Source organism: Brachyistius frenatus, unplaced genomic scaffold, assembly GCF_029030835.1.
Source record: "Brachyistius frenatus isolate BFR_SWC_R1_liver_20210118 unplaced genomic scaffold, ASM2903083v1 Contig_50, whole genome shotgun sequence".
NCBI lineage: Eukaryota > Metazoa > Chordata > Actinopteri > Embiotocidae > Brachyistius > Brachyistius frenatus.
The window spans coordinates 1,512,930-1,526,705 of record NW_027210649.1 but is presented as its reverse complement, the minus strand read 5'-3'; the positions used below and the strand labels follow the sequence as shown (position 1 = coordinate 1,526,705).

At 39.7% G+C, this 13,776-nt stretch overlaps 2 protein-coding genes across 3 annotated transcripts; both read left to right on the top strand.

Annotated features, from left to right (window-relative positions):
• Positions 1-155: 155 nt before the first annotated feature.
• apex2 (APEX nuclease (apurinic/apyrimidinic endonuclease) 2) lies at positions 156-3,893 on the top strand. The gene is made up of 6 exons (XM_069704334.1): positions 156-327; positions 451-534; positions 1,311-1,491; positions 1,675-1,818; positions 2,260-2,329; positions 2,660-3,893. The coding sequence occupies exons 1-6, from the start codon at positions 213-215 to the stop codon at positions 3,782-3,784; spliced, it is 1,719 nt and encodes a 572-aa protein (XP_069560435.1). The 5' UTR covers positions 156-212; the 3' UTR covers positions 3,785-3,893.
• A 1,020-nt stretch (positions 3,894-4,913) lies between these two features.
• LOC138624293 (sodium-coupled neutral amino acid transporter 3-like) lies at positions 4,914-13,573 on the top strand. 2 transcript variants are annotated; one of them, XM_069704336.1, is made up of 16 exons: positions 4,914-5,021; positions 8,590-8,658; positions 8,823-8,904; positions 9,043-9,158; positions 10,012-10,085; positions 10,190-10,282; positions 10,387-10,468; positions 10,569-10,651; positions 10,812-10,870; positions 10,949-11,086; positions 11,298-11,377; positions 11,501-11,601; positions 11,691-11,815; positions 12,813-12,957; positions 13,087-13,190; positions 13,312-13,573. In XM_069704336.1, exons 2-16 carry the CDS (start codon positions 8,618-8,620, stop codon positions 13,414-13,416), a joined length of 1,428 nt encoding a protein of 475 aa, XP_069560437.1. In that variant the 5' UTR covers positions 4,914-5,021; positions 8,590-8,617; the 3' UTR covers positions 13,417-13,573. The 2 variants fall into 2 exon arrangements, with proteins under 2 accessions (XP_069560437.1, XP_069560436.1); XM_069704335.1 differs by lacking the exon at positions 4,914-5,021 and adding an exon at positions 5,953-6,778.
• The last annotated feature ends 203 nt before the right edge of the window (positions 13,574-13,776 follow it).

The following is a 13,776-nucleotide window of genomic DNA, read 5'->3' as shown; positions in this document are numbered from 1 at the left end:
ATTGTAAAACAATAGCGAATGAACAAAAAAAATAAAAAAATAAATAAAAATCCGACACCGGAGAGGAATAACGCACGAGATTAGTTACAGAAATCCACTTCCGCTCGTCCCCCTTTTTTTTTTTTTTTCGATTTCCGTTTTGTACCTACCCGGCCATCTTCTCCCAACAAAAGTCGGGGGTTAGTTTTTTTTTGTTTTTGTTTTTTTACGCGATGGAGATCGTTACCTGGAATATAAACGGCATCAGGACTTTCGGAGGCGGCATAAAAAATGCTCTCGACTCCCTGGGTGCAGATATTATTTGCGTTCAGGAGACGAAAGTGACGAGTAAGTGGCGAGCAGCGGGAAAGGTTTTGGAAACGCGGCGGAGCTTTGTCGTGCGACGCACCGCAGTCTGGAGTCTATTGTGACCGTAACAAACAAGTCAAACGCTTTATTTGTCCCCCGCAGGAGACCTGCTCGATGAAAGGACCGCGGTAGTCGAAGGCTACAACTCCTACTTCAGCTACAGTCGAGGGCGCAGCGGCTATTCAGGTTCATTGATTTAAAGCATAGTATTTTTATTATTATTATTATTACGCGAGTACCGAAGGGTCAAAAGTCCTATTGTTATTCAAGGATTTTTTTTTTTTTTTTTTTTGCTCCTTATTATTATTATTATTATTCATATAAATAAATTGTACTTTTGGAGGGTTTATCATATTCAAAAACTTATGAAAGTTGGTCTCTCCCGGCGAAAAATGTCGTATTTTAGTTGGAGCCCCGAGTGGGCGTGGCCAAAGGGCTCGTTAGCGCCCCCCGGCGGCTGCGTTTATGTACACGCCCGAAATCCGGTGGACACGTGTGTCACAACGAGATGAAACAAAATAAGTTACATTGCACCATTACGTCAACTCAACAGGATTATTACTCCATTATGAATTCATTTTGGGCGAACTCCTCCCAGTAATTTTTGTCGGATGGAGTTGAATCTTGTTTTTTTTTTCTGTGCACTCTTTTAACATGTTTGGGATTAAAAGTTGTTAATTGAATTCGTGTTCGTTAATGGGTGGCCATTTTTAAATGTCTCGCCATGAAACTACAAAAGGCTGTAAATCTTATGCACATGGACCGACCGTCTCCAAACATTACATGTATGATTTAAATTTTCTCGTACTATCCTCGTCCTCCACAATCTTCTAAAAATAAATAGGATTATTATTACTGGAAAGTAAATTGGTTATTGGTTAACAAAATATCCCTGCACTTCACCTGCTCTTTAGTTTCTCACAGTGTACAATAATTCACATCCCATATGCTGATGTGCACAGGGGTTGCCACCTACTGTAAGGACAGTGCGACTCCATTTGCTGCTGAGGAGGGTCTCACAGGTCTGCTGACCAACCATGAAGGTGCTGTTGGATGCTACGGTGACCACACTGAGTTTTCAAGCGAGGAGCTGCAGCTTTTGGACAGTGAAGGACGAGCCGTGATCACACAGCACAGAATCATGTAAGAGAAAGTGTTACACGTTGAGGTTTCATTGAGAAATCCTGTTATATGTGCTGTATTTGGTGTTAATCTCCGTTGTCCGTGTAATTGCATTTTTTTTAATTTTTTTTTTTTAAAGAAAACGATCAACAATTTCCTTCTGGGAATTTTTTTTTAAATTTTTTTTTTTTATTACCCTTACAGGTGTCAGGACAAAGAGCAAACTGTCACCGTGATCAATGTGTACTGTCCAAGGGCCGACCCTGAAAAGCCTGAGCGAAAGCAGTTCAAACTGCAGTTCTACAAGTTGCTTCAGTCTCGAGCTGAATCTGTCCTAAAAGATGGGAGGTGAGAGACAAAAAGAATTGCAGTCATAAGTGTGACACAGGTGTATCCTGCTTTTACCACAAAGGTTTTACATAATATCTCATTATGCAGCTCTTTGCCAGTTTATGGTTATTATACGTTTGAGCTTTGACAAGGACTCGCATGTTAAAAAAAAGAAAATGGAAACTATTGGCATTAAAAAAGTGTTTATAAATTTCCTGAATCTTAAAGCTGCTTTTAAAGTGGTAAAATAAACTATTTTAAAACATTTGCATTTCCAAAGATAATCATAGTCAGACTGATTTAATTTAAGACAAATGATATTTGCTTTTGTTGTGACAATGTCTGATTTTTTTATTTATTTTTTATTTTTTTACAAAATAATCTCTACTCAGATACTCCCTCCCTTCTTTCTAAGTTGAGCAATCTGAGTTAATTGTTTTTTTCTGTTCTGTTTTCCAGCCATGTGATTGTTTTAGGAGATGTAAATACATCTCATCGGCCAATAGACCACTGTGATCCCAGTGACAATGTAAGTAACAGGTTTGAATACTATCAAAATTGTGTTTTACTAGTTTTCTCTTTTCTTAAAGAAATAATTAAATGTTTTGAAAAGTATATTTTTTCAGTACGTAGCTCATGAGCACCTTTAAAACTCTCTAATTAACATATGTTAGTGAGCCCTTTGATCCAGACCAAAACAGGAGTAAAAAATGCCTACTGGCTGTTGATTTAAATCTAATGACCAGACATGCAAGCTGTAGCTATCTATATTGTATACAAATGAGTAAAATAACATGACATAAAATAATAGATATGTTCCTGCATGAATATTTCTCATAATGTAACTCTCATTACTTAGGATGATTTTAGTGAAAACCCTGGGAGGAAATGGCTGAATGGCTTTTTGCACAGTGGCAGAGAAGAAGAGGACGACGACGATGATGAACCTGATGAAGAGTCAGAGGTAACAGACACCATCCACAGTGGAATATTCGTGGATACCTTTCGCTTTTTCCACCCAACTCGCACCAATGCCTTCACGTGCTGGTCCACCCTCACCGGAGCGCGGCAGACCAACTACGGCACACGCATTGACTACATATTAGCTGATTGCCAGCTGGCTAAGGAGCAGTTTGTGGCAGCGGACATCATGCCAGAGGTGGAGGGGTCCGACCACTGCCCTGTGTGGGGGAAACTGAGCTGCTCTCTCCTTCCTAGCTCCAAGGCTCCTCCCCTCTGCACTCGCTACCTGCCACAGTTTGCTGGCAAACAGCAGAAACTCTCTCGCTTCCTGGTTAAGGTGGACCAAAAATCAGTTCAGTCTGAGCAGAAGGAGGTCTTACCTGCATCTCAAGAAGAAGAGGAAAGGAGAGAGAATTTAAACCCACATGGAGCTGGAAATGTCCCTGGTAAAAAACGGTTATTAACATCACACTCTGTTGTCCCAAAGGGGAAAAAGCCTAAAACAGGAAATACCTCTTCAAAGCCACAGGGCAGCCTGCTTTCCTTTTTTAAACCCAAACAAGCAAATGTTGGGCAGTGTGAAAAAGAAACCGGTCTGGATGAAGATGCATCGTCACACAGCAGCCAAAAAGCACTCTCAGCAGGAGAAATGTCCTCAGTCACAGACACTGGAAATCGAGATACTGAGCTTGTCCTCGATGGTTCATCACAGCTGTGCTCCGGCAGCACCACAGCAGAAACCGACAAACGGGTGAAGACAAAACATTTAAGCTCTCAGTCCGCTGTGGGACACTCAGAAGCAAAGAAAGGGGCATCATTAGTGTTTTGGAAGTCGGTGCTTCATGGACCACCGCCACCGCCCTCCTGCAAGGTCCACGGGGAACCCTGTGTGCTTCGTACTGTAAAGAAGGAGGGGCCAAACATGGGCAAACAGTTTTTTGTGTGTGCCCGTCCTCAGGGACATGCCTCCAACCCGGAGGCACGATGTAATTTCTTTGCATGGGTTGACAAGGGGAAGTGACATGATAACTGTGTAACTCATGCCAGTGTTATAAAACTGATACACAAATGTCTATTTTTTTATAACTGTTTGTCTTGGCTAAATAATAAAAGACAGTAGTTTTATATTACCGAGATTTTGGTCTTATTTATTCTTGAATCTGGAACAATTAAGTAATCAGGTGATAATAGATGAACAAAAATATGTATCTTGAACTATTTTGGTAATCATTTTTCAAACAAAATTGCTAAATATCCTCAGGCTCCAGCTTCTCAAATGTAAGATATTGACATTTTTTTTCTGTTTCATATAATTGCATTCTTCAGTTTTGGGCAGTTGGTTGGTGAAACTGAACAACATGAAGACAACACCTCGAGCCCCATGGGGAACTTTCTGCTATTCTCTGGCATTTTACAAAATAACCAATGAATTAGTGAAGTGTTAAAGTCATTGTTTGGTTAATCGGTAACGAAAAAGCCTGTTAGTTGCTGTCCTACTTGTTCTCATGCCATGAGACTGAGAGTGTGAATCTCTCCTGTTAAAGTTAAAGTTACCTACATCATATAGCCTCTGATGGTCTGAGATGTCGGATATTATGATGGCAACATTAATTTTTAATGATCACATTTGGGGACCATATAGCTTGTATTTGTCTACTTTACTGAACAGGATTTCTTTTGTTTTTTAAACGTTGTATTTCTGCCCACTAGGGGGCGATGTTAGTGAGCTGATGACACAATGCTGCAGCTCAGGGAAAAAATGAAAAGTAATTTTCCACTGCAACACATTTTGACACTACCAGCTGCACAGATACATTACAATAACTGTAATGTAGGTCAGTAAGCAGTGTATTTTAATTAGACTGTAGTTTTTTATTACTTAGCTTAAGGTTTAGATTACATTAGAAAAAACTGTTTTGGTGTTCCAGAATGTTCCGGAGGGTAAAAAGGATCAATAACACCAGTGTTCAAAAGCATACAATCTGATTATAGTATTTAAAAAGTGAACAGAGCACCACGTGTGGCCTGGTCTCTCTGAAAGAAGGGAGTGACTCACTTGTGACATGGCAGGAAATGTATTTACGCGCGCGATTGCTACCTCCCTCCCTCGTTTTTTTTTTTCCTCTTACAGCTGCAGAGAACTTCATAACTCTTTGGAAAGCCGGTGGTGGATGTGAACCAGCCAACAAGTTTGAACTTTTATCCTGTTTCCTCTGTCGAGACTGAAGACTTCCATCTGACTGACTGCTATTAGAGAGGTGCGTACCAGTTGAAGGCCTGCAGACCACTCTCTTCCACTGTATGGGCTGAAACAAAACTTCCCATTCATAGGTGAAAGACAGTGGAGTAAATTGTTGTCGTTGCCACTGAAAATACTGTAACAATGACCGAAGAAACAAGGATACAAAGAACATCCACATGTATTGTCCCTGGTTTTCTGCTCTAACTTTTCAACAGAGGATATTTTTATCCTCTCATTTGTGGTCCGTCTGACCTGCTGGCAGCATCCACAGCAAATTACCAACTGAAATGGGAGATCATCTTGGCTGGAAATGCTGGCCTGACTGTAGGAACAAAACTAACATTAAATGTTTTTGGCACTTTTATGGAGACAAAATACCTCCTTGTTTAACTGTATTTTAAACATGCATGCAATGTATTATGATAATTGCCTTGATTTTTTTTTTTCTAAATCACAATTTTAACTCATCAGATCATTGAGGTCATTTAAGACCAATGAGTAGCTTTTTTTTTTTATTAACTTAAATATTCACACCATCTGTACTGACCTTCATTTTGAAACATTGCTCGCAAACTGTTGTAAATAACCTCAACTGAAATGTGATTGTGGTGATTTGATTTTCTCATGATATCCAACTGCCTAAACATAAAACATAAAAATATAAAGACCCATTCGATCATGTGCTCTAGCACCAGATACAATCTTAACACAACAGAAAGATACATTTTCCAGCAAGACATTTGTGTCCTGGGGAGATAAAGAAAATGTGGGTGTTTCTTGGGTGTGCTGCCAAAGCTTCTATCACAGTTGAGTTTAACTTTATCAGCCAACTGAAATGTCATCTTCGAGAAGTGGGCGATATTTCTGTTCTGATGAAGTGCTAACAGGTTGGCCATGTGTTGCTGCCGTTTTCAGGAAGTGTATTATCCTGCACAGCATTTCAATATTTTGTTCATTGTATGTCATATATATTTATATATGATATGGAGATGTCTTCTGTGTTTTCTGTCATTGAAAACATGATATAAATCCTCATTTTTCTGAAATGCTACAACTGCGTGGGAACATTTAAAGGATGAATATGCTCGTCCAGCACTACACGTCAGCTCAGGTCTAGCTGTTGCTTCTTTTTTTCAATGAAGTACACTCACTGTTTCCACTCTTAAGCACATTCACATGTGAGGCATCTTAGAAAAGCACTTGTCTCCTAAGCTAATTACTATCCCTATGACTTACAGCAGGATGCAGACTGTCACTCAATATCCGCCCATGCTGTAACAAAGCCCACCTCATATAACACTTCGCCCCTCCTCTCTGCATGCATAATGTCATGGTTAGCCTGTTGTATGAACTGCAGAAGCCCTTTTGATTAATGGGCCTCTTGTAGCCTTGTAGCACAGACGGTCTCTGAAAACTACTTTGAATTCATTGCCTTTGTATTAGTACCAGTACTAGTGTACTAGTGTTCACAACCATTTCGGTGGAGACACCTGGGGAGAGTGCTCCTGCAAGGGGTCTCTGCAACTCTCACACTACCTGTGGCTTGTTTAACAAAGGGTTAATTATGGGTGTTCCCATTTCCTACTGCTGTGCCTCCTCCCAGCCCTTAATCTCTCTCACTCTCTCTTCTCACTACCAAGGAGCTTTGGAGAGACTCCTAAGAACAAAGCTATATATACACCTATTGGAAGAGTCTGAAATTGATTGAATTTGCATAAGGATTTACTCTGACAATATTCAGAAAGGAAAACTAGTCTTCTTCCTGCTCACAGGGTAAGTTGCCGGCATAATGTGTGTCCTTTACATGCTTCCTTGTGTTAGATGTTGAGGAAAAGAAGAGAAGGGCTAGCTGTCAATAGTGTGCTGGTCTTGCGTCAGACAAAAGCCATGTGGTACACACTGCTAGATAGTAAGGCATAGTATTATCTACTATCTTTAACCTAAAATTATTTGTTTATTGAAAAGATTGTTACATAGATGATTTCATGTTTAATTCACATATGATTTGTGATTACAACATATTGAACACTTAATAAAGTGGCACATTGTTTGTATAAATAGATGGAAAGTACTGAAGTAGGATACTTTTTTTTCCCATTTTTTTTCCACTGCGTAAGAGCTACACTCTTTCCAATGTGTAAGAGCTGCCCTCCTGGCCAATAAAATTTATAATGTGGAACAAGATCGTAGTTAACCAGGTTCGTATAGTTTCTTCAACCCCCCCCCTCTCCCGCCACCCTTTAAAATGCAAACCACAGTAGTAAAAAAAAAAAAAAAATCTGCCTTTTACAATATAAATCTTGAGGTATTTAATCCACTCAAACTGTCTTTTGGTGAAAGTTGAATTCCAAACTATTCCTGACATTTAGTGCACGCTCTGTTGGCTGTATGTGTTGGCTATGGGCCATGGGAAAGTCATCGGGGATGAAGCTGAAGAAAGTGGCTTTAACCAAACTTGACCCGAGGCCAGTGTGCAGGGAAAAGGCTACTCTGTATTTAGCCTAAATAGCAGCATTTACACAGGAACCCTTTGTTTATCTCGGTTGCCCACTGCTATCAAGCACCAACTTGCGTGGATTATTGTACGTCAACAGGCGCGTTCAGTGCCGAGCGTAGGACTGTTAAAAGAAAAAAAAAATCATTCCAGTTTTGTGTGAAAACTTGTAAGGAATGGCAACATGGACTGGTCAGATGTGAAAACCCTGAGGGCAGTTTGACCCACAGATAAGGGGAAGTATCCCATGACCCCGTGGCAGCAGTACAGACCCACGCTCATTCCCCGTGTGTGTCCATACCAGCTTTGTGTGGCCCACAGCAGATTAGAGCGACATAAGTCCTCGCACAACACTTAAAGCCTTTTATGTCACACAGGCTTTAAGTGGACTCACACCCCAAACAAAAGTGCCCCATTTTCTGGACAGCGCAGTCATCTGGGATTTTTTTTTTTTTTTTTTTTTTTTTTGTCCTTATATCTGAGAGGGAGCAGGACTCCAAAGAAAGCAGTGATTAAGGACTTTTGCATTGCCAAAAGAAAAAAAAAAGGCAACCTTCTTGTTGTCTTTGGCAAGTGGGAAAAATTACAGTGTTGTGTCTCAGGACTTTATAAATAGGTCTGCCCTTCTGAAACCAAGAAGTCTTTTATGTTTGTATTATAGCACTGTTCCTTGAGTGCTGTGGCTCCCTCTCAAAAAGGAATTAGTCTGCCTTTAAAAGAGATTTTGGTATTTGAACACCTTCCCCAGTCTGCCATTGTAACGTTACTCTACATTTATTGTTCTGTAGACCAGAGCCAACACTGTTTACTGTTGTAAAAATATCAACACTCCTTTATCTTCCTAAAATTCTGGGGTCTTGTCTCCCCTTTTAAGAAGTTAAGACAGATCACATAAAAGGTGATGCATACAGAAACAATGTGAAGTAGTTACAAAGACACATGGTGATGTTGGACAGATCTGTGCTTTAGCAGTGCTGGAATGTTATGGATGTCCTGTAAAAATAATCCCTGCATAATATTTGCCATATTTATGGGAGCTATTGGCAAATTAGTATATCATAAATTAAACATCTGTTTTCTCCACTTACAGATAAAGTTGATCAAACTCGGCAACCGAAATGGAGCTTCAGAAGATTAATGGCCACAGCAGGGAGGATGGGTAAGACACAAGATAAGAAATACAGACTGATGAGTGCATCATATCACTGCAAAGAATTCAAATGTTTGAAATATATTTATGTCTCTAAACTTTGTCCACCAAATACACAAGCTTTTCCACCCTTAAAGCTTCTTCCTTTTTACTCACTGGTTATTCCTCCGTAGGTTTGATGGGCTCGATGCCATGGAACACTCAGAGTTTCTCCCACACAAAATTGGTGCAAAGGCTGAAATGAACTTTACAGACGTGAGTGCTTTTTATTATCCAACATACGTTTGCTGTTGTAAAATAAAACACAGTAAAGACTTATCGATATGGTTTACGTCATTTTTGTTTAAAAAACAAATTGTCTCTGTAACATCCTGTGTCGTTCTCTCACTGCAGTTCGAGGGAAAGACTTCTTTTGGCATGTCCATCTTTAACCTCAGTAACGCCATAATGGGCAGTGGAATTCTGGGATTGGCTTATGCAATGTCCAACACCGGAATCATTCTGTTTATGTGAGTCTGCGAGCCAAACACGCACTATCCCAACTTTGGCTGAACCAAATGCCTTTTGTCAGTATGTGTGTTTGTATATGGTTAATGTAGGTAAATATATATTGCTCAGTGTTGAAGTTGTCCCTCGTTGTGCAAAGTGGAGCATATTGATTTTAGCTTCTTGTGATTTATATTTAGTATTTGAGTCAGGCCAAATGTACATACTCCTAAAAGCAACACAAATAGGCTGTGTGTGTCATGTGAGTTTATGAATTGTAGACGGTTAAGTGAAGTAGTCTCGGCTGGTCCTCACTTTTTCAAATAGCTACTTCTTAAAAAGATTTTCTTAACAACGACTATGTTTTATCTTTTATTTTTTGATATTTTGTGTATGTTTTATGTCTTTTATAGCACATTATATTCAATAGGTCAGAACTTTGGCTGACAGTTGACACCAGCGCTAACATTAGGTCAGAGATTACGGACACAGACTGGACATAGTTGATAGTTTAGTTATAAGGTCAGAAGTAAGGCCACATAGTGTGCATCATCTGATCCTCTGTGTGTATTTGTGTTTGGACAGGTATGTGTGGTGGCAGCAGGATGATAGTGTTTCTGTTTGTTTCCACCTGCGTGAGCTCTAGATGTAAAACATATAGTAGTAGAACTATATACATATAGTATTGGCGGGAGAGCCGGTCACTCAAAGCCAAACTCTCTTGATTGGCAGGGGAAAAAAACACACAAAATGACAACAATCTAAAGAACAATTAAATATCAGAATTACTTTCTAAAGATGTCACTTAAAAGAAAAAAAAAAAATTGTCGTGCAGTTTTAATGGATGAATTACCGTCTCGTTCTTGTGTGTTTCAGAATCCTGTTATTGTTCATTGCTATTCTGTCTGCATATTCAATTCATCTCCTGCTGAAAAGTGCTGGAGTTGTTGGTAAGGCAGGACGTGACTGAACGCATACAATCTAGTATATACAGCCAAAAAGTCACATGTATATAACTCGTCACGTACCGTTTCATGTCTGTGTTGTTTTTAAGGCATTAGAGCCTACGAGCAGCTCGGGAACCGGGCTTTTGGCAACCCAGGGAAAATGGTGGCCGGCTGCATCATAACAGTTCACAACATAGGAGGTAATGTCGTGGCATTACTTGTGTCATAAAAAGTTTCTGACTTCAATCAGATAAGACTAAACATTCACGTATACCAACACAAACTTGTTCACCTTCCTCCTCAGCAATGTCCAGCTATCTCTTCATTGTAAAGTCGGAGCTCCCACTGGTTATTTACGCTTTAATGGGTAAACATGAAAACACAGGGTGAGTGTCAAAAGTCTTTTTTTCTGCTTCAGATGCAGTTCCAGTTTTTTATTTTAGTGGTGTACTGATTTTATCATCTGTTTGTCCGACTGTCTCTCAGAGAGTGGTTCTTGAATGGAAACTACTTGATCATGATTGTTAGTGCTCTCATCATCCTCCCTCTAGCACTCATGAAACAACTTGGTATGTTTTTTCATTCTGTTTTCCTTTTGTTTCATTCATTCCTTATACTCTTCCATGTCTCCACTACCCATGTTTGTTTTGCTTTGTCATCATCACTTCCTCACTCAACTGTCTGCATTCATAAATATTTATACAACACGTTGTTGTTATTGCAATCCAGGTTACCTTGGCTATACAAGCGGCTTCTCCCTCTCCTGCATGGTGTTTTTCGTCATCTCGGTAAGATACATACATTATAGCAAACTGCTCTTTCATGTAATATTTATCTTTGATTAAACTATCGGTATGTCTCCGCAGGTTATATACAAGAAATTCAACATCCCGTGTCCGCTGGATGGTGAAAATCACAACACAAGTTCTATAGGTGGCCAACACACTGCCCTTAACAGCACAGACCACTTCTGTGATGCCAAACTATTTACCATCAACTCACAGGTTCGAGAGAAAGACCTTTTCACATTGCTTGTGCCAGTTCCTTTATTTTCATGTGTATTTTTATTTCATGGTTAACACTCACTGACGCATTTTCTGCACCAGAGTGTGTTAAGTCAACAGCACCACAGTGTGTTATTTCAGCAGTGCTGGGAATAAAATAAGCATTTAATTGCGTGTGACTCAATGACCTTTGCTGTGTTTTGGCTTTTAGACGGCTTACACCGTCCCAATCCTGGCGTTTGCTTTTGTCTGCCACCCAGAGGTGCTACCGATCTACACTGAGCTACGAGAGTGAGTCAGAATCTCATAATACCTTCCACAAAATCCAAATGGGATTCCTTTATTGGAAAAAACAGAACTTTACTAAATGTTGGTGTGAATAATGTGATTTTTGCTGCTTTCGCTTTACTTTAGTCCCACGAAGAAACGCATGCAGAAAGTTGCCAACATCTCCATCCTGGCCATGTTTGTCATGTACCTGCTGACCGCTCTTTTCGGTTACCTCACCTTTTTCGGTAAGACGCTCTTCACTCCTGAGAGTCAAAGGTCACTCGATGTTGTGAGATTTCAGATGAATGACCCGCTTGTCATTCTCTGAGGGTAGGTGGTGTGGAGTCAGAGCTGTTACACACCTACATTCGCGTGGACCCGCTGGATGTCCTGATTCTCTGTGTGCGGCTGGCTGTGCTGGTAGCCGTCACTCTGACTGTCCCCGTGGTTCTCTTCCCGGTAAGACATCCATCATATTAATTTAGAAAGATATTTATATCAAAAACAAGAATAATGGCTTGTATAGTTTTTACAGTTTCCACATATTAAACTTCAACATTTTTTATTATTTTATATTTTTTAATGATAAAAGTAGATCTAAATTTATTTTTTTTTTTTATAAAACTAAGAGACAAAAAGAGAAAAATAGAGTTTAAACAAACATCGAGCTTAAATTATTTCCTTAGACGGAAAATTTAGCAACAACTGTTTTGATCATCGGTTAAGTGTTAAAGACATTTAGACTGTTGGTCAAGCAAAACAACATTTTTGGGCTCTTTGAACTTGTGATGAGCGTGAAAATAATTGGTTTTAGCATTAAAAGACTCCTCAAAGGCTGACGTTTCAAAAACATATAAAACTTAAATTTAACTTAAAGTTGTTTTTTTTTATCCTGGGTGGCACAAGTTAAAATCCTACGCTATTTCTCAGCTAACCGTGGGCACATAAGGCAAATAAGGAGTCTTGCCAGTCTCTTACTTTGCTTCTTAACAATATTGCCTGGACAGATCTTGAATTTACAATCTTAATATCACACTTCCAAAACAAAACTAATGTAGCCTTTACAACATGTGATGTAGAGGCTACATAGCTGGCACTACCAAAGGATTTCTGTAAATCTCAGAGAATAAGAATAGTTCTTTTTTTATCAAGGCACTGAAATTATTGACTCTTTCAGCTCTGTGCCAGCCAGAGTGAAACCCCTCAGACCTAATGTTTCTTGTTTCACTAATGTGTTACCTGTTAGGAGCTTCTTTTTTTTTAACGTGTCATTAATTTTCAGAATGATCTATGGATTTAGAAACATCTATGGATTTAGAAACACAAAGCTAGGCTAGCTGTTTTCATGCTAAGCTTCACACTGAGCTATAAAAGAGTGAAGCTGCTTGTGAAAGTCGGACAAAAATAACATTCTTCGCCTCTCATTTCCTCCTTTCTCCTTTCTTTATGTCTGCAGATTCGCAGAGCCTTGCTTCAGATCCTGTTCCCTGAGAAGCCTTTCCATTGGGCACGACACACCATCATTGCAATTTGTCTTATCTTCATCGTCAACGTGCTTGTTATATTTGTGCCCTCCATCCGCGACATCTTTGGCATCATCGGTAAGTTTACACAGGAAGAATGGTCTGGTCTTCACTGCAGATTGCGCAGAGTGAACTACTGTATATCATCCGTAAACTGTCTTAATGGCTTACTGCTGATAACCCTAAATTCTCCCCCATCATTTTCAGGAGCCACATCTGCCCCCAGCCTCATTTTCATCCTCCCTGGGATCTTCTACATCCGGATTGTTCCTGAAGAACAGGAGCCTCTAATGTCAAGACCCAAGATTCAGGTACAAATCAGTTCCTCCAGCTATCAGATATTATGAATTTTTTTGGTTATTTAAATCTCCCATGTATTATTTTTAGGTGTTGTTGGTACAAATGTTGTTTTCTTTCCTTCCACGCCTGCAGGCCGCATGCTTTACTGCATTGGGATTCATCTTTATGGTCATGAGTCTGTCATTTATTATCATCGACTGGGTGACCGGAGAGTCGCGAAGTGGAGGCGGCCACTAGCTGCCACGACTCAACAAACAGAATGTGAGCCAAAGCGCTCCCTCTCATTAAATTACCCCAATCTGCAGAGTTCTCGTCCAAAACCAAACAGCAAAGTTTGGACACACAAGAGAAAGGATACATGAAGAATCTTCGTCTGTATTAAAAAAAATAAAAATTAAAAAAAATGATGAAGCTGACACAGAACACAGATGTATAAGAATACAAAGTGGTGTGTTCTGACTGAATAAAAATCCATCACGGCTCGAAGCAACTATGTTGTTTAGGGTCATGTGTAGATGAATGGACTAAAATGGAAATCCCAGTTTGGAGTATGGATGTCTGCAGTTCCGTGGAATAGCTCAGTCACCGCCTACATCT